Source organism: Eumetopias jubatus, unplaced genomic scaffold, assembly GCF_037043125.1.
Source record: "Eumetopias jubatus isolate StellerSeaLion01/CBP00866 unplaced genomic scaffold, mEumJub1_p1.0 scaffold_4, whole genome shotgun sequence".
NCBI classification, from domain to species: Eukaryota; Metazoa; Chordata; class Mammalia; order Carnivora; family Otariidae; genus Eumetopias; species Eumetopias jubatus.
In genome coordinates, this window is record NW_028274810.1 from 105726787 (window position 1) to 105754698 (window position 27912).

The window sequence follows — 27912 nt, forward strand, 5'->3', positions numbered from 1 at the left end:
ATGGGGAAGCCCGAAAGCCCAGTAGGGATGGTGGAGATTGCCGGCTGGTCGGGGCAGAAGCACCGAGGCTTCCTGGAGCGGGGGCTGCTGCTGCTACTGCTGCTGGTGACTGGCGCCCTGGTGGCCCTGGGCCTCCTCCACGCCGCCCACAGCAGAGGTGCGTGAAGACGTCCCCGCCCCGCCCCCCCCCCCCAGGGCCTGCGTGCCCGCCCACCCTGACGAGCCCGCCCTGTCAAATGGGGCAGGCGGGTCGGCCCTGGGCGCTGAGCGGCAGGGCGCCCGCAGCCCCTTCCAGGAGGCTCTGTCCAGGGCTGGCTAGTGCCCGCGGGCTCCTGCGGGACTCCTGAGATGCAGGTGCCCCCTCCCCTCCCGCGGGCAGCCACACCTCGCACCGCAGTTCGCAGCCGGCCGGGGACACCCCGCCCCCGCCCATTCCCGCTGCTCACCTGTGTCTCTGCGGCGGCTGCCGAGCGGGAAGGCCCTGCTGGGATGCTCCTCCCCCGCCCCCTGAAGGTCGCGGCCTCGCAGACAGGCTCCGCTTGTTGCAAGACGGTGGGAGGGGTCAGCCTGGGTCCCAGAGCGATGGGGGAGCGGCCAGGGCTGCTCTGCAGGGACACTGCCTCTTCCGCTCTCTCCCCTGCCTCCCCGCCCCCTCCCCGCCGCGTGGACGTGGAGGGGCTGTCCCGGTCTTGGGTCGGGGGCATGGCCGGGGCTCAGGTGCATGCAAGCTGCGCCCCCTGCTGCCCACAGGCACCCCCTCAGGCATGGACGCCGGTGTTCACGGTGTTCACCGGGCACAGCTGCGGTGCGCTCCTCCCCAGGGCCCCGGCGGGCACAGGATTCAGGAGAGGTGCCCTCCTGGTACTCTCAGCAGTGGGGCACCACAGCCTCTGTCCCTAGAACGTTCCTTCACTGGCTTGGCCAGGGCCATCTGCCCTGCGGTGGACCATCCATCCATTGCTGGGCGTCCCAGCCCAGGGCTGCTCCCAGCCTGTGCAGGTGCCTGGCAGGGCCCGGCCAGCTGCTTTGGTCCCTGGGTGTCCTGCAGGGTAGAGGGGCTCTGCTGCATGGGCAGGGGTCAGGGGAAGGACCGCTGGCTGCACAGAGAGACTTGGGGAGCCCAGACCTGAAGGAGTCTTTGTTCAGGGCTCACTGGGCAGGAAACACCTTGGTTAGAGGCTTCCAGAGGACAGGGCTGGCCCCCGACCCCCACCCCAGCTGTGGGGTGCAAGGGGGCCCCTGTCTTCTCCCAGGTAATGCAGAGCAGCATGAACCCACCAGACAGGAGGGACTCTCCCTACCCAGTCTGCCTTCTCCTTGTGGTCTCCTAAATACAAATGGGGTCTCTGCTGGGGCTCCTTAGTTAGAACCCCCATGCCCCCAGCCCCAGAAGTGACCGCCCCAAAGCTGATCTCAGCCTCAGGCTCTGTTGAGTCCGTGGAAGGATTTATATGCAGTGTTACTATTTATTTCTAAGCGCTTTCTCCTTTCCACTATGATTTTTTTCATTGATTCATGACTTATTTCGAAATCTTTTTTATTTTAAAATCTAGATGCATGGAGATCTTCCTAGTTACCCTTTTTTTTTAATTGGTTTCTGCATTAACTGCATTGTTGTCAGAAGCCATGGTATATGGGATACTGATTCCTCAGTATTTACTGAATCGCTTCAGGACTAACACGTGGTCAGTGCTGCCAGTAACCCACGAGAGTTCGTGGAGGATGCCCAACCGTTAACTCTTAGATGAAGTCGGAGATACAGATACATCCCTTAGATCAGTCGAGTCTTCTATCTGTTTGGGGTTTTCCTGTGTTAGGTCTTGTGCTAGAGAACTCCCGGTTTTCCCCATAACGGTGCCAAGTAGCAATTTGCCGACTTTGAGACCATGTTGTTATATGAATACAAATCTAGAATTAGCATGTCTTCCATGACCTATCATTGCATAGTGACCCTTTCTACCTTAATGCAGTTTGCCTAAAATTGTTTTGTCTGATACCAATCTAACTACTCGTGACCATTTGCTTAGCCTGTTTTCTCCCACTTTTCTTTCAAACGTTCTGTATCTTTAGCTTTTGCTGTGTCTCTTGCAACAGTGCGTAGCTGGATTGGGGTCCTTGTCTCTTACCTGAGGCACTGAGTCTCTTTGCATTCACTATGATTACTGGAACGTCTGGTTTTTCTATTGTGTTCTTTTGTGCTTCTTGCACCTCTTTTTTCTCTTGTTCTACCTCTATTATTTTGTTCTCCATTCTCCCTCAGCTAGCTTGCAAGTTTTCGAACACTGTCCTTTAAGGGGTTATCTTAGATTTTTTTTGTTTTAATAGTTATTATTTTAAAAAGTTATAGACAAACCCTTTTCAGAACATCAAACGTTTTTATAGAAATCACAGTGGGAGGCACAGCCCACCCTGGAATCCTGCTCCCACAAGCAGCGGCAACCACTCTCCAGCACAGAGGCCAGCAAACTGTGACCCATGTTTTGTAAATAAAGTTTTATTGGAACACAGCTGTGCCCATTTATTCATGTATTGTCTATGGATATTTTCATGCTACAAGTTAAGTTGAATAGGTGAACAGGGTCTGTGTCTGGTCCATAAAGCCTAAAATATTGATTACTTGGCCCTTTACAGAAAAATATTTCCAACCCCGGAACTGAAGTGTCCTCCTGTGTCTAAGCCTTGACTTTGAACCTTTTTTACTGTCACTGTGGGATGGTGAGGAGGCGTTAAAAGGTTGTGGTGAACACCCAGGCATGGCTAGGCATGCTGGCTCCCCCAAACCTACCTGCGTGACCTTGGCAGGTTTTCTTCACGCCTCTGTGCCTCAGTTTCCCTATCTGTAAAATGGAACGTAGCACAGCATATGCATTAGAGGCTTACTTGAGGGCCCACGATTTAATACATCAATAACACTTAGAAAAATGTCTTTGTCTGTCATGCTGTTCATGATCAGATGTGATAGCAAAATAGTGGATTTTGTCATTTACCCACCACCAGGGTGGGTATTGACGTGCTGAAGGGAAGGCAGATTTAGCTCCCTACACCAGCCAGGCCCTGCCCTCCCAATACAGATGCGTCTTTGCTTTGGGGTAAAGCCACGGGCACTGTTTACAATATTTCTCCTGAGTATTATTCACAGCTGAGCTCTCTGCCAGTATCTGGTTTCCTCACTGTTAATAGCTGCCTTGTTCAAAAGGTTTCCTTCTTTTTCTTTCAGATGATCTTATTACAAGCCTGTCTTTATCCATCTCAAATATCAACCTCTTGCTCCCTAAGACAGATTTTTAGTTAATTGTGGGATGCGGCTTGAGTGCAAAGTACTAATAGCTCACCAACAGTGCTTATTGTTAATTCCTGTCGATGTGAGCCTATTCAAAATGACATTTCTAGATCTTAAAGTTCTTTTCCTAACCTCTCTGATCTTTTCTCCAAATAATTCTTAAGAAGTGAGCAGCTTCTAATATCACACGAGTAGTTACACTTGCTGTCTCCTACAAAAGGTTACAGGCCTGAATGAAAAAGTCCTTCCGACATAAAAATTATATCTCAGTTCTTCTTACCCACCTGTGTGGGGACTATCTCACTCCTGGGTCCTGTCAGAGGGGAGACGGTATCATCTCTGCTTAGAGGGGCTCATCACTCCCTGAAACTCTGTTTTCCTAGTTGCCCTTTGACCTCAGGTCCTAGATGGGCTCCAGAGAAGTTGCGACGTCTGTAGATTATCTGGATTTTCCTTGCTGTTAGGATGGGAATGGTGTTCTGTCATGACTTTTGACATTCTAAGCAGAAAGCAGAACTGTTCTACCTTAGATCTGTGTATGCATATTTAACTTAATAAAGTGTTCAGTGAATCAACACCTCCATATTTCTTCCAAAAATACAAGCATTTAGAGCAGGTCAGCTCTTCTCCTCCTCCACCCTGTCCATGTTATTGTGGGCAGCACTTGGTTTCTATCTTGTTTTTGTCTGCTGCACATAAGCAGCATTATTTAATACAGTCTATGTTAATTTCGGATTTCCCACACATCCTAATCGGTTTCTTTGCTCATCATTCTTCTTCCATCTCAGGCGGTCCTTATGAAATACTGTTTCTTCTTTCCAAAGTATATACTTTTGGAGCCTCCTATTCAAGGTGTGATTTGTGGACCAGTGGTGTCAGCCTCACCCGGGAGCTTGTTAGAAATTCTGAGACTCAGGGCCTGCTTGGGGCCTACTGGATTAGAATCTGCATTGAATTCCCACGTTGTTCATCTGCGCTGAAGTTGAGGAGCACTGATTCAGGACAGTGTTTGCTGAACTTGCGGATAATCAGAATAACTGGGGGCAGTTGTTAAAACTCCAGACCTTGGGCCCTGTCTCAGTCTGCTCAGGCCACCATCACAGAATACCATAGGCTGGAAGTTCAAGATCAAGGTACCAGCCAAGTCATTTCCTGGGGAGGACTCTGTCTTCTGGGCTTGTATCGGCCACCTTCCCATTGTGTCCTCACGTGGCACTCAGTGTCTCACCTCTTCTTAGGATCAGGACCCCACCCTTGTGACCTCATTTAACCTTTGTCCCTCCTCACACAATCCCACTGGTGATCAGGGCTTCAGCTGTGAGCTGGGTGGAGCCACAGTCAGTCCAGAACAGGCCTCCGCCCTGGGGTGACCTAGAAATCTGTATAGGATGAGCCCGTGAGGCATCTCTCATGATCAGGCAAGTTTGGGGAGCACTGCTTTGAAAGCTTTTCACACTTATTTTTTGCTTATTTGAAAATAACTTCATTTAGTACCCATCCTTCATTAATAGTTTAACTGGTGAAATACAGCTAGGCCTAATTTTCCCTCGGTGACTTGAAGATTCTGTCTCATGGTCTGGCTTCCATTGCCACTGTCCAGAAATCTGGGCCCATCTAACTGTCATTCTTCATCAGGTAAACTTTCCTTCCCTCTGAGCTGTCTTTTCTTTGTCTTTGGTATTTTTCCCTTTTACCCTTGAGGCATCGAGCTGTAAAAATCTGTGTTGTTCATTCTGCTTTGGAGAGGTTGTGATCCCCGAATCTCAACCTTGACACCATGTCTTTATTGTGGGAGGTTGTACGTTATCTTTCTGAATATTGTGTCTCCCACATGGCCTCTCTTCTCCCGTTCTAAAATTCTGATTCCATGTGTCCTCGACCCTCCCCCCCCCATCCTCTGTGTCTCTGGAGAGTTTCCCTCTCTGACTTTGTCCTGCGTTCTGGGTCAATTACTCTGAACTACATTCCAGCTCACTAAACCTCTCTTCACCTGTGTTCTTTCTGCAGAAATTCTTCCCAAAAAACCTGCAATAACTTGGGACACATACACTTTAGGACACTGCCTTTTCTCATATATGAATTAAAATGTTGCTTGTGTTTTGCAAGATGTCAGTTCTCCAAAAATATATCTGAATATTTCTGTACTGCAGTGCAGTCAAGGTTCAGATGCAACCCCATAATTAGAGTGGCATGCTCTCACTCAGGTTTCAATCAGCAAAGTAAACTGCAGCTCAGGGGGAAAAAATCCATTTTGGATTTTTTTTAATTTAATCTCAGTGGGGGCACCTGTGTAGATCAGTCGGTTGAACATCTAACTCTTGGTTTCAGCTCAGGTCATGATCTCAGGGTTGTGTGATCAAGCCCCGCCCTGGGCTCCGTGCTGAGTGCAGAGTCTGCTCGAGAGTCTTTCTCCCTCTCCCTCCTCCTCTGCTCCTCCGCCCATTCATGTGTGCTCTCTCTCTCTCTGTCTCTAAAAAAATAAGTAAATGAAGTCCTTAAAAAAATTTAATCTCAGCAACTACATTCTTCTGTGTTTCTAGAATTGACAATTTATTCTTTCAAAAACTGATTCTTTTTAAATGTTTCATGACTTGTTTTCAATGTTTTCTTTTACTTCTTCAAACATACTTGGATTATTTTCTGCGTCACTGCCCAGAGATTAGAACAGCGCTCATTTACGGGGACATGCATGCACACAGCCGTGGCGGGGGTCAGCTGACCCGGCTCGGGCTCACGGGGCAACTCTGTTCCACGTGAACTACACCCCCCACGAGCACCAGCAAGCAGGCCTGGGCAGGTGCCTCTCCCGGCACAAGTCTAAGAGGACAGCGGAAAGCACACAGGCCTCCTAGGGTCCAGACCCAGAGCAGGAATAGCGTCCCACAGCATCATTTCCTCCTCATTCTGTGGCCAAAGCAAGCTGTGCAGTCAACACACAGATAAGACAGGGAGAAGGTATCCTCCAGCAAAGGCATGGGGCAGAGAGGAGTAGAGATTTGGGGTCCATCATCACCTTCGGAATCAGAGAGTCCCCAAATAGAAAATCCTTGGGAGTCATAGTTCTGTGTCTGTTTTGCACACCCGTGGAAGCTTGTCTTTGCATCAGCATGAATCCATGCTCACACTGGTTTCATCTGTGGGGACCCCGTGTCTCTCGGGCCTAGAAGTTTCCCTCCAGAGAACATGTGTGTTTGTTTCCATCGAGCACCTGGGGAGCCCACCAGCCTGGGCCTGCTTAAAATAAAGGTCTCAGCTTGAGGTTTCCTTGGCCACATGGTCCTGTGAACTCGTACCCACAGCTGCATGACAACCAGCCCGTGATCACGCGTTCTCCAGAGAGGAGGGCTATTTTCCACCCATCTAAGATTTCTGTAGACTTCTTTTTTGAGAGAGAGGTAGGAAGAAGAGACAGAGCGTACATAAATCATTCAAATCAAGGCCAACCTTTAGAAGAGCAAAAGTTACAGACAAAAATGTCAAAAAACTTTTTTCCAAAATATTTTTTAATGTAGAGAGTCTATGTGAAAATAATTCACATATTACAGAAGTTATGTGAGCAAATATAAAAGAACAAAGAGTGGATTCTATGTCAGTTGGGTGTTAAGGAAAGCCGCTCCCGTCTGGAATTATGAAGGAGGAGAACATCCTTCTTGGGGTCTGTTTGCTGTCTTTCCTGTTGGTCCTATTTTATCATTAAAGGAAGCTTCATTTCTATTCAGCCTTTGAGTCAAAATGGCCTTGCCGTTTTACTTGCCAGTTAATGATTGGGGTGCCTTGTTGGCTCAGTCAGTTAAGTGTCCCACTCTTGATTTCAGCTCAGGTCACGATCTCAGGGTCGTGAGATCGAGCCCCATGTCAGGTTCTGCCCTGGGCATAGAGCCTGCTTAACATTCTCTCTCCCTCTCCCTCTGCTCCTCCCCTGCAATAATAATAATAGTGATAATAATAAAGTCCCACAGGTCCTAGATCCTGTGTTCCAGTTGTTTCAAAAGTAATTTAAAAATTTCTTAGAACAGCTTTGGGTTCACGGAACTATTACAAAGATAGTGCAGTGCACCATATGGGCCACGCCAACTTTCCCTGTGAACCTTCTACTCTACTCACTAGGATACATTGTTGCAAGTAGTGAACCAACATTGCTATCTAACTATTAACTAAGGCTATATTTTGTTCAGATTTCCTCTGTTCTTCCCTCATGCCCTGTTCTGTCCCGGGAGATGCCACATGACATTATTCATCAAATCTCCTTAGAATACTCTCGGCTGTGATGGTTTCTCAGCCTTCCCTTCTTTATGATCTTGACAGTTTTGAGGGGTCCTGGCCTCGTATTTTGTAGAATGTCCCTCAGATGGGATTTGTCTGATGTCTTTCTCAAAATTGGACTGGGGTGATGTGTTTTGGGGAGGAAGCCCCTAAATCAGGGGGACACACTTCCAGTGACTCCTCACTGTTACTGACCACGATCACGTGGCCTGAGCACATAGCATTCATTAGGTTTCTCCACTTTCCTCCCACTTTCCATACTGTCCCCTTCAAAAGGAAGCCACCATGGGCAGCCCACACCCGAGGGGTGGGGAGTTCGAATCCACGTCCATAGAGGTGGGGCACCTACATACACTATTTGGAATTCTGTATGGGGAATCTATTTCCCCCATTTATTTATTTATTCAATGATTTATTTATGTCGGCATGGACTCATGAATATTTATTTTATACTTTGGATTATAATCCAATACTAGTTTATTTTGTTGTTCAAATTGTTCCAACTTAGGCCATTGGGGGCTCTGTCAGGTGGCTTCTGTGCCCCTCCAACCTACCCCCCATCACTGTAGCTTCGGGATATTGGAGGGGAGGGTAGCACTTTCTTGCTTTCTAGCTTTTTGAGACGTTCCAGGCTCATCTTGTGTATTTTCTGCCCACCATTTCTCTAAGGATCCCTGGTTCCTTTTATTGGGTGACAGTGTTAGAAGCCACACTCAGGTTACTAGGTGTGATCATAGCTAGAGGGTCACTGCTTGCAGCCACTCTTAGCCGTCAGAGCGAGGACGTGTGTGTGCGCACGCTGAACCCTGTGCATACATGTTATCTGTGGCACTTCTATATGCAACTCTGTGTCTATATTAGGCTAAACAGGAGCCTCTAATCCGTTATCACATGCACCATTCCAGCCTGGTGCCGTGGGAGGTTAGACCGGCCAGGTTCATGCCCAGCATTCCCACGGGACCAAGTTCACCAACGACAGTACCACACTGGTGGACCGCTCCCCTGCCTTGGGTCTTACACACCATTCAGTGCTAAGGTTACTTAGGTCAGCACCCTATCCCCCACCCCTTTCTGCGAGGTTACTTCATACACATGTGATACATTTCGGTTCTTGTGTTGCATTCTGTCCTGGGACCTGAGACCTCCTCAGTGATTTTCACATTTGCATACATTAAGCTTCTCTCCCTGTGCTGCAGTTGTATGGGCTTTTGCAAATGCTCCAGATATCGTATCCACCGCCACGCACCACACAGAACAGCATGCCGCCCGGGAATACCCCTTGTGCTCCCCCTGTTCTGTATCCACCACCCCTACTCCGCACCCCTGCCAAACACCTGGCGATCATTGTTTACCACCTCTGTGGTTGCTCTTTCAAAGGTCATCTAATTGGAATCATGCTGTATGCAGGTTTTTCAGATGGCCACTGCACTTAATAATATACTCATAAGATTCATCCATTCATCTCTTTGTGGCTTGATAGCTTATTTCTTTTTATAGCTCAACAATAATGACATTGTATGGATGTAATACAGTTTACTTATTCATTCCTCCATTGAAGGACATCATGGTTGCTTCTAGTTTTTTGGAATTGCAGACAAAAAAGCTGCTATAAAATTCACATTCAGGTTTTTGTGTGGATGTAACTTTTTGAACCAGCTGGGGAAACACTTAGGAGCAGAATTGCAGGATCATATTATAAGACTGTGTTTGGTTCTGTAAGAACCTCCCACACTGGCTTTCGGGGTGGCTGCACCATTTGGGGATTTGTGGATGTTTTCCTCTGTTCTGTCTGTTTTGTCTTTTTCTTTCGTGCCATGGTCTGGATCACCCACGTTGACATGGGTTCTTTCTTGTGCAGGTTCAATGTGTTGTGAAGCCTATAAAACCAATCCTTCACTTCAGTTCCTTCTTACCATTTCCATTTCTCTGGTGATGTTCACCACATACCTACATCCACTTCCCATCTTCTGTACCAGACCCTTTAACTGAATTATCATAACCACTAAAGATTTTGTCTGCTGACTGACATCTGGTCACCCGAGTCCACGTCTTTGGACTATCTTGGGTTTTTCTGATGATGGGTCACATTTGTCTGCTTCTTCTTGTGGGGGGATTTCTCTCGGCTGTCCTGCCCTGCCCGTGCCCTCAGGGGCGAGGGGAGGATCTGGTTGTGGGTGCGCTGTGTGGAGCCCCATCCCTGGCATGCCAGCTCATAGGCTCCTCCAGCTTCAAGCCCCAGTGCTCAGGGGAAGGCTGCCGCAGGTCCCTCTCTCTGGGGAGGGCACCTCCCTGTCTGGAATTTGGCTCTGTCTGTTTCCTGCCCACAGCTCTCTAACGGGTCTCAGCAAGCCCCCATGTTCTTGCATCTGCAGCTCGCTCTCCTCACGGGGTGGGGGTGGGGGTTGGAGAGCCACGGTCACCTCCAACTTTCTTCATCCTGATCAGAAGCAAAAATCCTTTCTCCTCCTCGTCACTGTCCCTGAGGGGGCGGCCCTTTGGGGTCCAAGGGCTAGTTCTTATCCCAGGGCTCTGGGTTAATGAGCCTGGCAAACACCTGTGGGACAGCCATGCCTTGGCACCCACGGACCACATCATTTCTGGTTGCGATCAGCACTGTTCTCCTGTGTCCACCGGGCTGGGGCTCCCTGAGGCAGGGCCCGGGTTGTACTCATATCTGAATCTTCAGGGCCTGGCACTGGGGCTGGCTTGTAATAACCAACAAACGTTGGACACGTGGATGAATAAATGGTGCATGGGGAGGGCAGCAGCAACAGGTAGGGGAGAAATGCCTCTGCCCACCCACCCCAGACCCTGTGTTTCATAAGCATTCCTTCCAATGGCCAGGACCCCAGGGAGTACTCCCAACATTTGGGGAACTCCCTGAACCCTCTGCAGTCTCTGACCTGCACGAGGCCCTGTTTCCTCCTTCCTGCCAGGTGTCCATGTGCCTCCCTCGTGGGGAAAATCCGCCACAAGCCAGGTCTGTAGGTGGCTAGGCCTGGCATGCCCTCTCCCTGGACCTGCCTCTCCCCTGTCCCTCCACCTCCCCCTTCCCCACCCCCACTCCAGGTAGAATTGACAACCACCCGGAAGATCCCAATGCTGACCAGGCAATGCCCCCATCCTATGCAGAGGAGGGATGGAGGGAAGGTGGCCAGTGGGTCAGAAAGTGAAAGTGACATCCTTTCCTGGTAAATGAACCTGTTGTTCCTGCCTTGGTAGGACCCCAGGAGCTGCCCACCTTGCATGGTGTGGCCCATGACCCCAAGATAGAAGAGGAAGTCAGAGGAGAAAGAGGTCCCGCCTCAGGAACCCTCTGGGCCCTGGCAGATGGGGGGGGGCTGGGTGGGTTGGGTCTGGAGAGCAGTGGGGTGGGCAAGCCCGCAGGGCCCCTTCCCCCTCCCACTCAGAGATAAGTTCTGCTGGGTGACCCTGGTGACCAGGCCTGGCTACAAGGAGGCAGGCAGCCCCCAGAGCACCCTGAACCCCAGCACTGCAGGATAATGCCAGGGCTATCCCCAAGCAAGCCCCAAAGTGTCCCAGGAGGGGGCTGGAGGCAGAGAGCTGAGTGCTGTGTTTCTCCCCAGGGAAGCAGCTGACACTCTTTCCTAGCTGGCTTTGCTTCTCAAAGGAAGAGAAGACCATTGTAAAACGAAAACCCCGAGGTAGCTTTGCCTTCCCTATCAAAACACAGCCCAAGCAGGTGGGCTGGAACCTGGGCCTCCTGTGCGCTGGGCAACTCGTGGCAGCCCAGGGTGTGCAGCTGGGGAGTGGGGCCCTGCCCCGGGGCCCCCAGAGTCCCATAGAAAGAAGGAGAGGACAGGGATACAGCAACGAGCACCCACTAGACGCAGGATGTTCCCTGGGCTCCAGAAAACCAGCATGAGTTACACTACCCCCAGGCTTGGGGCGCCATCCCCAAGACCAGGCAGGCGCACCTTTATACAACCAGCTAATGCCAGATGGGGGGGGGGGGGCCATAGTGTGCAGAGATGAACAACACAGGCAGGCTGCCTGGAGGAGGTGATGGGCGAGAACTGGCTGGCATACAGGCAGGAGGGCAGAAAGGCCAGCTGCCATCCTGGGGACCCAGGGCAGCTATGGGGGTCAGTGGAGGCAGAGCGTATAAAGAGGCTCCCAGGTCACAGCAGGGCTCAAGCCAGCGTGAGGCTCACCTTCACTCAAGGCCCAGTCCTGGGCCACCTGGGGAGGACTCAGGGCCCCAGGCTGGACTATCCTTGGGGGCTGGGGGTGGTTTGAGGCCCGGCCCTGCCCGCCCCAGCAGACTGATGCCCATCTACACCCCGTCCCTCTCCACCTCCCCACTTGCTCACGCCGCGTCTTGCCCACAGCCATCCCACAGCCCAAGGAGATGGATGATATCTGCACCAGTCCAGGCTGTGTGATAGCAGGTAAGCCCCCTTCCCCACACCTTCCACAGCCCTGCCCGGGGCGAGGGGGTTCCCGTGAGGCTGGCACAGGGCCCCTCGAGGCCAAGGGGAGCCACCTCAAGATGTGGCACGGGGGCTGGCAAGCAGAGCCTGGCCCCTCCTGCAGGTGGGACCCCTGTGGTGGGCAAGGAAAATAGGTGCGCTCCCACTTCCCATCCCCGCGCCCCCCAGGGAGCCGCCCTGCCCCCGCTGAGGCCCCCGTGATGGGGAGGAAGGTAGTGCTGGGCCTGGGTCTTCCTGCCGTTACAGAAAGAAAGGTCACATGAACCTACAAGTTTCCTCCCATGAATTTGTCTTAAAATTGGGGTCCATATGCTGCTATTTGCAGACTGAAAAGAGTGAAAATGGTCTGAAGAAACGCCGGTGAAAACTCAGAAATGAGACTTTTCTGCCAACGTTGGGGGCATGGACAGGCATTCGAGCTGGTGCTTCCTGCCAGGCCCCAGCCAAATGGGACAGAAGGCGAGGGAGGGTCCCAGGTTGGGGGCAGCCACGGGGAGGAACCCAGCCTGGCTGTCTCAGCTAAGAGCCTTCAGCCGGGAGCCCTGGACCCCACTGATGCTGCACACTGGGGGTGCTAGGGGCCAAGCCCACTCCTCTAACAGCAGACAAACCCCAAGTGGTGGGTAAGAGCCCCCTCACCCCCACAGACACACTGGCGAATAAGGGGGCTCCAGGGGCAGGGGCCCCAGCAGAGCACCTCCTGGGAGCCCGGACTGCAGGCATCCCAGGTTTGCAAACATGCACGTGAAGGGCAGAAAGGTCACGGGGTTCCAGGTCATGTGGCTAATAAGTCATAGCCCTAGAACTTGAATCCCGGCTTCCGATCACGCCAAGCCTCAGGGAGGGTGACTGACACTCCCAAGGGCACACAGCCATGATCGAATATCCAACAGCCCCTCTGCTGCCCGTAACTGGGTGCCCCTCTGCCTCTCCACCCGTCTCCACGAGCAGCCGCCAGGATCCTCCAGAACATGGACCCATCCAGGGAACCCTGTGACGACTTCTACCAGTACGCTTGCGGAGGCTGGCTGCGGCGCCACGTGATCCCCGAGACCAACTCCCGATACAGCGTCTTCGACATCCTTCGAGATGAGCTGGAGGTCATCCTCAAAGGTGAGAGCAACTGCGACCTTGGGGGTGGAGCTGGGGTGAGGCTGTGCCTCTGCCCCACTCTGGGGTGGCCGTGGGGCCGGCGGGACAGGCTGCTGGCCCTTCGTGGTCACAGGACAGGGAACAAGGGAGGAGAACCCCCTGGGATAAAGGCCCGGCAGGGGCAGAGGGACCACCTCTCGCTGAATGGGGTCGGGGCACTGGGACCCTTGACCTGGCTCTCCCCACAGCCGCATCAGGCTTCTCTCCAGCTTCCTCCTCTGCCCACAGGGGTGCTGGAGAATTCCACCACCAGGGACAGGCCGGCTGTGCAGAAGGCCAAGATGCTATACCGCTCCTGCATGAATGAGAGTGAGTGGCGGAGGGCTGGCGGGGAGGCTCTGGGACCCCACAGCCCCTGCAGCATAGCATGGACTCATGCCAGAGGGGCTGTGCCCCCACCAGACCACTGGGTCAAGGCTCCCGTGGGGACACGGCCTTGCTACCAGCTGCCTGTGACCCTATCTATACTCTGACCCCTGTCCAGGCAGGAGGAAAATGGTGAGGGGCCCACCTAGAAGCCCCAGGGAAGGTGTACGTGCATGCACATGGACGTGTGTGTGTGCATGCACGTGGATATGTGTGTGCATGTGCATGTGTGCACGTGGACATGTGTGTTGCATGCATGCACATGGACATGTATTGCACGCATGAGTGCACATGGGTGTGTGTGCATGTGTGCACGTGGACATGTGCGTGCGTGCATGAGTGGACATGGATGTGTGTGCGTGTGTGCACGTGGACATGTGTGTTGCATGCATGCGCGCACGTGGACATGTATTGCGTGCATGAGTGCACATGGATATGTGTGCATGTGTGCACGTGGACATGTGTGTTGCATGCATGCACATGGACATGTGTGCATGCATGTGCATGGATGTGTGTGTGTGCGTGGAGGTGTGTATGCATGTGCATGCATGCACACGCACACTGTTAAAGAATTAGCACGACACTTGTGAAGGACGGTGAGGCAGACTTTATTCAGGGCGTCCTGATGGGCGCGGGGCCCACTGCAGTGGGATTTTCCACAGGGGAAAGAGCGGGTGGGGGGGGGTTTCCTAGCCCCTGGGCAGGATGGGGTCGGTGGACAGAAGATAACTAGAAGGGGAAATTGGGGTGGCGGGGCTCTGGCTAAGTCGGCCTTATAGGACTGCTGCCGAAGGCAGGCCAGAGTGAGGGGACATCACCCGGCCGGCCCATAGGTCCCTGTGTCCCCACCTTCACCTTATTTGTGACAGAAGTTCCCAAGCTCCCTGTCAAACCATTGCTGCCCTGGGGAAGTTGTTCTGTCAGCCGTGATGCTGGAGCTCCCTCATCCAGGCCAGAGCGCCCAGGGCCGCCCATGGGGCACCTCTTGGAGCACTCCTGGGCCGCAGGGCTTCCCTCAGGCTGGCTCACCCGGCACCCGATCGCCTGTCCCCCTCCCACACCCCCCGGCCTGCCCGCCCATCTGTTTTTGCCGAGCCCCAGGCGCCTGTCGCAGCTGCATCCGTCAGGCTCCTCTGCATCTGGTGCGGCACCGGGTGACAGGGGCGGGGCTCAGCCCGGGCATGCGGCGTCCCCGCGGGTCTATGGGAAGGTGCACACCCACTGCGTCTGGGCCAGTGAACCCTCCTCTCCTCTCCTCTCAGGAGTGATAGAGAAACGAGACTCGCAGCCCCTGCTGAACATCCTGGACGTTATGGGAGGCTGGCCGGTGACCGTGGAGAAGTGGAACGAGGGTGTAGGTAAGGCCAGGGCCTGGCGGCGGCCTTGCCCAGCAGACAGGCCGACAAGGCCCAGGGCTCCTGCAGCTGAGCCCTCCAGGCTCCTGCTGGCAAGTGCGTACCAGCTGCTGGTGGGCCCCCTTCCAGGGCCCTAGGGAGTCCTCACCTCTCCCCCGCACCCCGGGCTCAGGGGGCACAAGCGGATGGCAGGCCCCACACGCGGGCCCCGCTGTCCCCTGGGCACGGTTTCGGGAAGCGGGTCCCTCGTGTTCTTCAGCCCCCGGGCACCCACAAGTGCGTTTGCCGCCATGAGCCGGGCAGGGGTCTAGCAGGCGGGGACTCAGCGCCCGACGAGGGCCTGGCCTGGGAACCCCAGCGGCGCAGCCCGGCCCCAGCCTGAGGCGCTGACTCCCCAGGCCCCCGGTGGGAGCTGGAACAGCAGCTGGCTGTGATGAACACACAGTTCAACAGGCGCGTCGTCATCGACCTCTTCATCTGGAACGACGACCAGAACTCCAGCCGCCACATCATCTACGTACGAGCCGCGCCGGGGGGGGGGGGGGGGGGATGGTTAGGCCGGGCCCCTCGTGCCTGGCTGGGGGCGCTCGCAGGGCAGTGGGGAGCTGGCCGGGGCCGGGGTGGGGAGTGGGGGAACGCCAGGGGTGTCCCCAGAGCCCTGCTCCTGTCCGTGTCCTGCTTGGGGGCACCGGCTCCCTGCGGAACCAGGTCCCAGTCAGGGGAGCCGGCCCGTGTGCCCAGCCGGTCCTCAGGGCCATCTGTCCGGGCCTCTGGCACCAGGACAGGAAGGCTGACCTCAGAGAGCCACCACTGGCCACAGCCAGGCCACACCGCTCTGGGAGGGCAAGGGTGCCGTGAGGCCACCTCTCAGCCCGCCCTGGGGTACAGCCCCCGCGGCCCTCCACCCATCACTCGCAGAGTGGGGCTGGGACACCGGTGTCCGCGCACACACCAGCGTGTGCCCGTCCTGGTGGAGCCCATGTTTCCACTGGGCACAGTTCACGGGGAGTGGAGGGAGCTGCTGTCCTCGTCAGCCAAGGCTGTGGGGACCCTGGCTCCCTGCCCAGGTTCACACCCTCTGTGTCTCCAGATAGACCAGCCCACCTTGGGCATGCCATCCCGAGAGTACTATTTCAACGAGGGCAGCAACCGGAAGGTGAGTCAGGCTGGCCCCCAGGCCCCTCCTGCCGGCACTTCCTGCCTGCCCCTCTGCCCTGCCTGCCCACCCATCACTTCGGGGCCCACCTGTGATCCGGCTTCCCCTTGTGACCCGTTGACCCTTGCCGCCCACAGCTAGCCTCTGTGAGCGCCTGCAGGGGGCTCTGAGGCCTGTGGACAAGCTGAGCACGGCCTTCGGCATCATCAAAGGGACAGTCCCCAAACACACTGCGCCTATATGGGGACAAGCTCCGCTCGGCCCATAGCCCTGAGGGTCACATCCCGCCTACCTGTCCCGTAGTGCAGGGCTGTGGCCCACACTGCTAGCCTGCTGCGTGGAGCCAGCTGGGATCTGAACACAGGCCACCGGAGCCCAGGCCTGCTCCCTTGACCTTTCTGCTCCTGCACCAAGGGGGGAGGGAGACCAGCAGCCAAACGGGGGCGAGCGGGGGGTAGAGGGCAGCGCCAGGGCGCGGTCTCCGACAGGTGGAAGCTGTGCAATGACCCGCGGCGGGGGCGCAGTATGTTGGCCTTGCTGGTGGAGGCGGGCTATGCGCTAGGCTGTGAAGCATGGGTCCACCAGGAGAAAAGCTGGGCGCGGCTGACGGAAGAGCCCTGGGGTGGGCCAGTGGAGCTGAGAGAGCCAGACTGGGCAGCAGAGAGACACGGCATCTGGATGGGGTCATGCCCAGCAGTGTGGACCAGAGCAGGCAGCGACAGCCAAGCCTCAGGCCGGAGGAGGTGCCCCTGCGGCCCCTACCTGCTATGGGGGATGGCCCTCCAGGACGGGGCACGGAGAAAGTAGGTCCAGGTGGGGCGTCCATCCGCAGGACCCACTTCCTGACCCTCAAGCTGAGGCAAGCCTGGAGAGGGCAGCCCAGCCGACAGCCCAGGGCCGGCCCCGGCCCTTTATTAAGCACCTGCTGTGTGCCCAGCACTTTACAGGCCGCCATCAGATGGACAGAATCGGTCTCTGGTCCTGTGGGAGCCCAGGGGCCTGGGGTCGCGCGCCTCAAAGAGGTGGAGCTGGGAGGGCAGCTCTGAGCTGGCTGGGCGTGGCCTCAGCGTGTAGCCGACCACGCGGGTGTGAGGAAGCAGGTCCACTCCGCCTGGAGCCCGCACCTCCCACGCAGGCTTGTCCGGCAGTGTGAGGGGCAGCTGAGGCCCTGGCCCTGGCCCGGAGGGTATGGACAGGCTGGAGTGCCCATCCCAGTGCTCAGGCGCCCTGCCACCGCCTGCTGGCCGAGCTTGGCCCCACGAGCCTCCCGGGGGCCTGCTTCGTGTCATGCGCCCACCCCCACCCCATGAGAGCTCCATGGGGGCCAAGGTGGCCGCGGCCGCTAGACTCCGTTCTGCATCCTTTGGCCCAGGTGCGGGAAGCCTACCTGCAGTTCATGATGTCAGTGGCCACCATGCTGCGGGCAGACATGAACCTCCCAGAGAACAGCTACCTGGTGCAGGAGGACATGGCACAGGTGCTGGAGCTGGAGACGCAGCTGGCAAACGTGAGCCCGCGGCCCGGGAGGGGGTGCAGGGGGGCAGGGGATGGGCCCTGGCTGCCCCCCACCGGCCCCAGCGTGACCACCTGGCCCCCGGGGCAGGCCACGGCCCCCCAGGAGGAGAGGCACGATGTCACCACCCTGTACCATAGGATGAGCCTGGAGGACCTCCAGAACAAGTTTGGCCTGAAGGTGAGTCCCCGCCTCGGTCAGCTAAGCCTCAGAAATATACGCCCACACATGCCCGCGCACACACACACACACCAGGGATGCTCTCCCGCTGGGACAGCAGGTGCCAACTGGGCTGTCCAGGGCCACAGAGCCCCCCCCCCCATCTATGAGAGGGCTGCAGCAATGAACCCACTTTTCTAAGCAGGAAACAAGCCTAGAGGGGTTGCTGATTAACCAGAGCCAGGGAGACCCCCCACGCAGGGCACTCTGTCCCCAAGTCTGCCCCACGGATATGCCCACCCCAGACCGAAGGCTGCCCCACACCACCACACCCTCAGGCCCTCCCTCCCTGCTGGCCAGGACTTATGCTCGGGGGCTGGAGGCAGGGGAAGAGCCAGAGAGAGGGGAGGACCCCACCCAACCCCAAACTCGGCCGGCTGACCACCCTGAGCAGCCAGCCTGTCCAGCGGCCTCCCAGTAGAAGGGGCAGAAGTGCGGTTCTAGCCACCGCCAACCTTACAGCCAAGGCCCAAGTCAAAAGGCAGAGAGGGTGGGCAAGGACAGAGCCAAAGTCAGAGGGCAGAGGGCCTGAGCAGGGATGGAGCCAAAGTCAGAGGGAGGAGAGGGCAGGCAGTAGGGATAGAAACTAAAGCTCCTAACTCCTGACCAGAAAATGCAAGTGTCTGGAGCCATAGAACAGAACCAGAAAATTCAGGGAGACTCCTGCCCAGGGCTCATAGTGCCTGGTGTTCCAGAAGGCTCCATGGTTCCTGGATCCTGCTCTCTTCCTTGTCACTGGCTCCCAGTGGTGGCCTGCTGTGGCCACCCCCCTCAACACAGCCTAACAGCTGGCCCACCCCGCAGCGGGCACTTTGGGGGGCCAGGCCCTGCTCTGGCACTGGCCGCATCCGTGAACCATGCAGGCAATCCCCACCTTGCACCCGTGCTGCCGCGCAGGCCGGGAATGAGAAAGAGCGGGACCTGCAGAGTGGGTCAGAAAGCAGGGAGAGGGTGGGACCACGGCAGCCAGGAGTGGCTGTCTGGGACACGCAGCCCAAACAGGAGGGCAGCAAAGGCCCAGGTCCTGAGGCAGGAGCCGCAAGGCCGCTGGAGGGCAGATGAGGCCCAGGAGGTGACGGGGTGGACCGGGCAAGACCTCCAGGGCGCTGGCCTTGATGCTGTGTGAGAGGGGCTTGGGGCACAGACTTGATTCACACTGAGGACCAGCCTGCGGCATGGCCCAGGCAGGAAACAGGACAGGCGGGGACAAGTGTTAGCAGACGTGGTGAGAGGGGTGGCTTCTGGATCTATTTGGAAGGTAGAGCCGGCAGGATTTGCAAATGTGCTAAGTGTGGGAAATGAAGAAAGAGAACTCCGATGGCCTGCAGGCACCATGCTATGGAGATGGCGCTGGAGCAGCCCCCGGAGAACATTCTGGAAGCCAGGCTTTGTGGCATTTGGTGCATGATGCTTTTATAATGCGTAGACTTGTCTCCATGTGAGCATGTGCACGCAGCCCTTACTCAGATCAGAACCACTACGGACACCCCTCCTCATGGCCCTTCCCCTGCCCTCCCCTGAAACAGCCACCCCCCCAACTTCTCCCACCACAAGATTGGATCAGAACCAGACAAGTTGGCTCACTTGCACAGGGCTTCTGTCGTCCTACATTTTGTAGGTGAGACTACATCTCGCTGTCATTATACCCCGTCTCACTGGGCATCAGGCAAGTTTCTACTCATCCTGACCGCTGTCTGATCCATTCTGAGAACACACAACCGTTACACCCCTGCTGTGCTCTTGTTAGACTTCTGGGTCAGATCACATTCTGGACTCTTCTGAATAAGGTGGTCATGTTCATTCTAGTGCACGTCTTTTGGGGTGCACATGCATGCACTTCTGTTGGGTATCTACCTAGGAATGAGATGGCCAGGTCACAGAACACACATATGTTCAACTTTAGCAGATAACGCCAAAACTTTTCCCCTGAGTAGTGTTGTTTTCCCCAACAGCAGTGTATGAAATGTCCTCTTAAGATGCCTTACATATCTTTCATCAGATTTATTATTAGCCATTTGGTTTTTTTATACTGTTATGAAGGGCCTCATTTTGTAACATATCTTCATATTTTTTGTTGCTAGCATACAGAGATTCTAGCCTCATACACAGCAATTTTACTCAGTGCACTTACTAGTTCTGATACTTTACCTGTAGGTCCTTTCAGAGTTTATGCAGATGAAATCATGTCCTTTGTGAACAATAAGTTATATTTCTTCCCTTTCGAACTCTTACTGATTTTATTTCACTTACCTGTCTTACTGAACTGGCAGGGACACTCAGCACAGTGCTAATGTCATGATAGTGGACATCTTGTTTCCTTCCTAAGAGAAAAGCCTGCAGCATTTCACCGTTTTTACATTTGCTGTGGACATGTTCGTTTCTGTTGTTCCTGCTGTTGTATGTAGAGTCCCTTCATTAGATTATTGAATTTACTTTCTATTTCTAGTCTGCTAAGAGTTTTTATTATGCACAGATGGTGAAATTTACTAAATGCCTTTCTTTCTGCATCCATCAAAATTAGGATGTGATTTTCCTGCTTTATCCACTTGTCATGGTGAATTTTCAAATGTTACACCAAACTTGAATTGCTTGAATAAATCAAATTTGGCTGTGATGTATTATCCATTTTATATAGGTGTGGATAAATCCTAATTGCTAATGTTTTCCTTAGAATTTTTGTATCTATGATCATAAATGAGACTAGCTTATTACCTTCTTTCTTTGTAATATCCTTATTTTGGTATTAAGTTATTCTTGGCTTCCCAAATCCAATTGAGAAGCGTTTTCTCTTCTCTGGGAAGTTTGAGTAGGATTGGCAGTATGTCTTCCTTAAATGTCAGATAGCATCCACCGGAATAGCCAGGTGAGTCTGGAAATTTCTACGTGGGAATATTTCAAATTAAAGATCAGTTTATTACATACAAGACTGTATTTGCTACTCCTCGGTCATTTTGCTAAGTTGTGTTTTTTTTTCCAAGAATTTTCCCACCACATTGAAGTTTTTAAATACACCGGCATAATCTCTTGTCACAGTCTGTAGGCTCTGTGCTAATGTCATCCACCCTTCCCCTGATTCTGATCATCTGTGCCTTCTCTCTTATTCTCTGAATATTCTTTGGTGAGAGCTGGATTTCTTGGATGCCCAGGAGCTGTGTCTACCTCTCTGCCTCTCTTTCTCCCCATGCCCTTTTCCCCCAGGGGTTTAACTGGACCCTCTTCATACAATCTGTGCTGTCCTCTGTCAAAATCAAACTGCTGCCAGATGAAGAAGTGGTGGTTTACGGCATCCCCTACCTCCAGAACCTTGAAGACATCATCGATGTCTACTCAGCCAGGTGAGGACCCAGAGAAGGTCCCCAAAGGCTTAAGCATCCTTGCCCCTGCCCCCCGCCCCTGCAGCTTCTCCTCACAGGAGAAGACCCCAGGGAGCATTTACTCTGGGAGTGAGGGACATGAGTGGGTAAATGTTAGTGGCCAACAGAGCCTTAGTGAGAGATGTGAACCCTCCTGGGGTATCTCAAGCATCCAGGAGCAGACAGGATGTATCTGGGGTTGTCCTAAAGGCTTTCTCCACCACCCTGCTTGTGGTGAGCTCCTTGATTGGCATAGCACCTGTTGACCAAGGGCCCATAAGTCAAATAATCTCTCTAGGCATATACCACTCACCTGTTCGATACCCCACCCTCCGCCTCCTGTCCACAGGACCATGCAGAACTACCTGGTCTGGCGCCTGGTGTTGGATCGCATTAGCAGCCTGAGCCAGCGATTCAAGGATGCACGGGCAAACTACCGCAAGGTGAGACCCCACATAGGCAGCTCTTGCCCCTGCCCTGTCATTGACTCACTCAGTTTATGGTACTGAGTACCTGCTGTGGGCCAAACACCAAGGTCCACCCTGGGGTCAGAGCCATGAAAGAGGCTAACGAGATACCTGCCTTCTTGGGGCAGTTGACAAACTGGAGACCTGCTCTTTCAAGAGCAACAAGTAGGAAATCAGAGGAAGGGACGGGACAGGGAGAGCCTCTCTGGGAAGGTGACACTAGAGACCATGAGGAGAGAATGACTGAGACATGAGAAGACTAGGGCAGATTCCCAAAGCAGGGACACCCTAGGGCCACATGAGGGAAAGGAAGGAGATGAGGTCAGGGAGAGAGATGGGGGCCAGCAATCATGGGACTGATGCATGGATTCCACATGCCCTGAAAGCTGCTGAGGCCATAAGAGTGGGACCACAGTCTGGTGTCCTGCTTGTGTGGTCATTCTGACTGCTCTGGGGGTGGGATGCAGTCAGGGCAGAGCAAGGGGACCCACTGGGAAGCCCTGTGGTGTTGGTGGCTGTGCTGGGACAATGATCAGAGGGTGCGTGGAGTCAGAGTGGAGACAGGTGCCATCATCCAGGTGGGGTGACAGGTTGAACCAGGGCATCAGCAGCAGATGGAGGTGCCTACAACAGAGCGTTGAGGTACAATGGCGGAATGAGGGGCATGGGAGTCAGGGGGACTCTGTGGTTCTTCACTAGAGAAATGGGATGGGCAGAGGTCCTCCACAGCATCAGGAAAACATGGCAGAACCGTTTGGGGCAAGTCAGGACCCCAGCTTGTCATGTTAGGTTGGAGACACTACTAACAAAGCATCTCCACTTTAGTGATGGGAAAACTGGGGCCCGGAGAGCTGGTGGCTTGCAGCTGAGCGGGATATGGCCCCCAGGACCTCCAGAGTCAACACCAGCCGGTGCTTTGGGGTGGGGCTGGAGTCCTTGAGGTCAGAATCCGGCCAGACAGCCAGGCCAGGGTGGCAAGAACAGGGGACAAGGAGGCACTGGGGGCTGAGTAGGGCCCTACCACTGCCCTGGGGTAAAGGTCCAACCCAGAGCCTGGGTCGGGAGCCCTCCCCTGAAAACTGCACCCTCGGTCCTGCCCACATCCATGGCCAGCCCTCAGAGGGGAGTCTGAGTTCACCTGTGTCCCCCACTGGCTCCTGGGCACCCTGAGGCCGAGGACAGGGAAGCAGATGTTGGTAAAGGCAGCAATGAGTGAGTGAGTGAATGGCTGACCGGCCGCCACAGGTGCTGTACGGCACGACCGTGGAGGAGGTGCGCTGGCGGGAATGCGTCAGCTACGTCAATAGCAACATGGAGAGCGCTGTGGGCTCCCTCTACATCAGGGAGGCCTTCCCCGGAGACAGCAAGGACGCGGTGGGTGCTCTGCGCTTGGACTGCTATGGCACCCCTGTCCATGGTCCATGGCCCAGGGCCAGGAGCTTCCTCCCCGCAGGGACGCTGGCCCATGGTGGGTGGGGGCCCAGGTCCCATCCCCACACCTCGCGTGGCGACTCCTGGCTCCTGGTGTGGGAACCCCAAGGGCCCCCCAGCCACACGTGTGTGCTCAGTGGTTCTGGGAGCACACATCTGCCCAGTCCCCTCACATGGAGAGGCCAGAGGCCCCACTCCCAACCCTACAGACCTGTCTGGGAAAGGGGACAGGTCATACGGGCTGTGAGTCCAGGGATGGGCAGGCCCCAGGCCCACCCAGGAGAAAGACCGGCAACCAGGACCCCTGTCCTGGTGGGGATCATTCCACATCCCCAACCCCAACGCCACAGCAGGGAGGGGGCTTTGGACCAGACCCCTGCAGAGACCCCAAAGCTGGTCATGCAGGACAAGGGTCATGCACTCCCCCCAGGTCAGAGAGCTCATCGACAAGGTGCGGGCGGTGTTCGTGGAGACCCTGGATGAGCTGGGCTGGATGGACGAGGTGTCCAAGAAGAAGGCCCAGGAGAAGGTGGGCAGGCGGATGGAGCCCCCAGGTCAGGGCTTCCTGCAGGGAGAGGGCAGCCCCAGCGTGGGGACAGAGGGTGACCATCATCATACCCGCTTCAGAGATGAAGACACTGAGGCTGGGTGTGGCTTGCTCAAAAAGGGGCTGTGGGCAGAGGCAGGACCAGAAACCAAGTCTGCAAGACCCCCTAGCACCCCTGGGAACAGGTGGGGGTGGCCATGGCCTCGGAGCAGAAGGCCCTCTGGGCCAGTGTGACAATTGGAAGCTGAGCCACTCCGCCCAGGGCTCGCCCCATTGGACCCCTGGCTGGCTGCCAGGTGGGCAGTGAAGTGAGGGGCAGAGCCAGGATTCCCACAGTGGGACAGGCACACACTGGCCCCAATGTCCTCCCTAGGCCATGAACATCCGGGAGCAGATTGGGTACCCAGACTACATCCTGGAGGAGAGAAATAAGCACCTGGACGAGGAGTACTCCAATGTGCGCCCCATCCCCGGCCCAGGGGCCCTCCAGAACCTCCCCTCTTGCCTCACCCCCAACCCGATCTGCCCCTGAACCAGCCCTGTGAACCATAAGCCTTCAATGCCCTGGCAGGTGGTGCCGGCACTAACTCGGCCACCTCACTGGGTGGGCGGCTCCAGAGTTACCTGTTACAGATGGGGAGACTAAGGTTGCATAAATGCCCAGAGCCGGCAAGAGCACCCCCACCCCCCGCGGGCACCCAGAGCCTGTTGGCCTTGCGCAGGACTGCCTGGCCAGTCCCCGGCCACTCTTGACCTCCCTTGCCTGCACACCCGCAGTGACCGCCCCTCTCCCATAGCTGAACTTCTCAGAGGACAAGTACTTTGAAAATGGTCTTCAGAACCTCAAGGCTGGGGCCCAGCGGAGCCTCAAGAAGCTTCGGGAGACAGTGGACCAGAACCTGTGAGTGGGGACAGCACATGGGAGCCAGTGGGCTGAGCGCAGGGCCAGCTGGGAGGGGCCACCCGGTCCGACTCAGAGCCCCGCTGTGCCTTCTGCTTTGGGGCCCAGGGTTCAGGGAGGATTCGGATCTTTGGTTTGCCCAGACCTCGCCCTGGCTGTGGGCAACGAGGGTCTCATGGCACGGCCACTGTGACACAGGCCCGAAGTAAGGGTGGGCTCTGGTCAGCCAGCAGGGGGGCCTGTTGGGAGGGCTCCAAGAGACGGGCTCCAGGTGACCGGCCTGTTCATCACAGCTGGATCATCGGGGCGGCCGTGGTTAATGCGTTCTACTCCCCCAACCGAAACCAGATAGGTACGTTCACCCCCTCGGTGACTGACCCCAGCCCCTCCAGCAGCCCCCACCCCTTCCTCCTAGGGGGCACCTCCAGCCTGTGCTCAGAAGGGGAGAACCTCTCCCCACCTGTAGGAACTCCACCCATCACCCCACCTGCGGGGACGTTCCTCACCTTGTGAGCGGTGGGGCGAGGTCTTAGGGAGTGGGACCGCACACCCCTGTCCCAGGGCAGCAGAGGAAGGTGGGAAGAGCCGGGATCTGCTGCCCACTGGCCCTGGCCTCTTGGCTCCGGGGCCTTGACTTTCTTGTCTGTAACATGGGCCCGTTCAGAGCCCTGCCTCCTGGGCTGCAGGGTTCAATGGCAGGAGCCCCAGGGGAGCCTACCCCAACCTGGCACACAGGAGGTGCACTCGCTCAGGGCCTGTTCCCCACCCTGTCCCCGTGCAGTGTTCCCCGCTGGGATCCTGCAGCCTCCTTTCTTCAGCAAGGAGCAGCCACAGGCCTTGAACTTCGGGGGCATTGGGATGGTCATCGGGCATGAGATCACTCACGGCTTTGACGACAATGGTAGGGAAGCTGCGTGGGGGGTCGGAGCGACGCCTCCAAGTCACACACCCACACACCCCTCCCCTCTCCCCTGAGCCACAGTCCTGGGAGGGGACTGTCCATCCAACCCCTTCATGATTCAGATGGGGACACTGAGGCCCAGGGCATGGGAAGAACTTGCCAGGTCCCCAGGGGAGCGACGGTGGCAGGACAGGTCTTGAATGGCAGGCCCTGGTCAGGCCTCTTGCTCTAGGCAGAGCCACGGAGGAAAGAGCACCAGGGCCTGACCCTGACTCCACCTCACTTGCTGGCCACTCTCCTCCCCGGGCCTGTGACATGGAGACAGCGACACCATATCCCATGTAGCTCTGAAGCCACAGGTCCTGGCCTGGCCTGGAGCCTGACCTGGTGTCATTCCAGGACAGCCAGCACCCTCCAGCCCAGGGATACGCTGACCCGACGTTCCCACCTCCCACCGTGGGCTGGGGACCCCTGCCCGGCTCTAGTGGCCTGTGACCATGCACCCGGGCTCCAGCTGCAATCCAGGAAGACTGGCTTTCCCACAGGGCTTGACCACTAGGACCTTCTGAGGGCAGCCTCACGTCCCCCCAGGGCCATGTGTTCCCCAGACAGTTTGGACATCCCAACAAGGGTCATTAAACCCTGAGACCAGACACCCTGGGCCCTGACCTCGGAGGTGGCATGGGAGACCACCAAGTCCCCCTCCCGGGCCTGAGCAGCCCAGTGACATTGTGCTGACCCTTCAAGCAGGCCGGTGCCCTTCAGGGGCCCACTCCCCGCTCACATGCGAGCTCTAGGTATTGGGGCTCCTGAAAGGATGTGCCGTGAGGCTGGCCCTGGGCAGGCAGGGCCGTGTGGGCAGCCCACCTGTGCCCGCACAGGCCGGAACTTCGACAAGAATGGCAACATGCTGGATTGGTGGAGCAACTTCTCGGCCCAGCACTTCCGGAAGCAGTCAGAGTGCATGATCCACCAGTACGGGAACTACTCCTGGGATCTGGCAGACAACCAGAATGTGAGCCAGCCGTCAGCCATACCACCACCCCCAGGGACCCGCACCCCAGCCCTGGCCCCTGGGGGAGGCAGGGCAGCCCAGGCCGCCCCGCCATGCCGGGTCCTGTGCGCAGGTGAATGGCTTCAGCACACTCGGGGAAAACATCGCCGACAACGGAGGGGTGCGGCAGGCATACAAGGTGGGTCCGAGCAGGGGCCCCTCAAGGACGGGCGGCTCGTTGAGGCAGAGACGGTGCACTGCCCAAGGCGAGGCGCACCCTGGACCCCTCCTCCATGGGTACTGGAAGGCAGCAGGGCCCCGGGAGAGCCAGCCTGGCCGTGGGCGGGTGGGCACCTCCCCACATTTTACCCCAACCTTAGCGGAGCCTTCGACCTCTGGGGAAGCCACTGTCCAACTCCAAGTGAGACAGTGACATTCACCATGTGCCCGCCAGCCTCGGCAGCACCCTACACCTGCAGCCTCAGGCCCTGGGCCTCGGGAGCTCATTCTGGGTGGGTGCTGCGCGGCCGTCTGCCTGAGCCCAGCCAGTGGAGTACTGACATGACCACTGGGCGAGTAAGGTAGGAGTGACCGTCCCCGGGGGTGCTCAAAGGGCCTGAAGCTGCAGAGGCAGGACCTCCACCAGGAGTAGGCCATGGAGCCAGACCTCCATTCTCCTGGACCCGAGGACTCTGGAGTCCCTGTGGGCTGGTGTGACCCTGGGAGCGAGGGCAGGACTGGGCCCAGCACCTGTTTGTCACCTGCAGGCTTACCTAAAGTGGATGGCAGAAGGTGGCAAGGACCAGCAGCTGCCAGGACTGGAACTGAGCTATGACCAGCTGTTCTTTATCAACTATGCCCAGGTAGGAGCCTTAGTCCCCACCCCACCTGCTGCCGGGCCACCTGGGAACCAGTTGAAGGGCCTCCACTATGGGATGCTTCCAGGGGCGCAGTGAGCAGGCGAGCCAGGCAGAACCAGAACTTAACAACCTGGAAAGCTTCTTAGAGAAAAAGGATGGCAGGGGGTTGGAGCCGGGGTGGACACAGATGGAGCTGGGGCTCCCCTCCCCATACCCAAGAAGGGGCAGCCTGGGACAGGGGGCACTCCCTTGTGCCTAGAAAGAAATAAGACCACACGCCTGTCCCGGCCACTCACGCCTGGATCCCCTCAGGGCCCCCCCTTATCCCTCCGTCCCATCCCCCCCCAGGCCCGCCCTTCCCCCAGGCCCGCAGCCACGCCCCTCGTGCGCCCACAGGTGTGGTGCGGGTCCTACCGGCCTGAGTTTGCGATACAGTCCATCAAGACCGACGTGCACAGCCCCCTGAAGTACAGGCAAGTAGCCCCTGCCTCCTCCCCGCGGGCAGCCCCTCTCCCCCCACCCCGCGCACCCAGGGAAGCTGGTCAGGCCCCCCTGGTCGCCCTCAGGGTGCTGGGCTCGCTGCAGAACCTGGGGGCCTTCGCAGACGCCTTCCACTGCGCCGAGGGCACCCACATGCACCCGCACAAGCGCTGTCGCGTCTGGTAGCCATGGGCGAGCCGCACTGCGTGGCCCACGCGCA

The 27912-nt window shown here is 56.4% G+C and overlaps 1 protein-coding gene across 2 annotated transcripts; it reads left to right on the forward strand.

Moving 5' to 3' along the window:
- Positions 1 to 27878, forward strand: MMEL1 (membrane metalloendopeptidase like 1). 2 transcript variants are annotated; one of them, XM_088023057.1, is made up of 23 exons: positions 1 to 157; positions 11131 to 11208; positions 11896 to 11955; positions 12949 to 13110; positions 13378 to 13458; positions 14778 to 14873; positions 15269 to 15387; positions 15961 to 16030; positions 17340 to 17533; positions 17630 to 17719; positions 20957 to 21093; positions 21461 to 21554; positions 22824 to 22952; positions 23440 to 23538; positions 23930 to 24013; positions 24354 to 24457; positions 24751 to 24809; positions 25239 to 25358; positions 26240 to 26373; positions 26486 to 26551; positions 27120 to 27215; positions 27609 to 27685; positions 27779 to 27878. In XM_088023057.1, exons 1-23 carry the CDS (start codon positions 1 to 3, stop codon positions 27876 to 27878), a joined length of 2406 nt encoding a protein of 801 aa, XP_087879183.1. The 2 variants fall into 2 exon arrangements, with proteins under 2 accessions (XP_087879183.1, XP_027964379.1); XM_028108578.2 differs by having other exon boundaries at positions 15961 to 16026; positions 17399 to 17533.
- Positions 27879 to 27912: the final 34 nt, after the last annotated feature.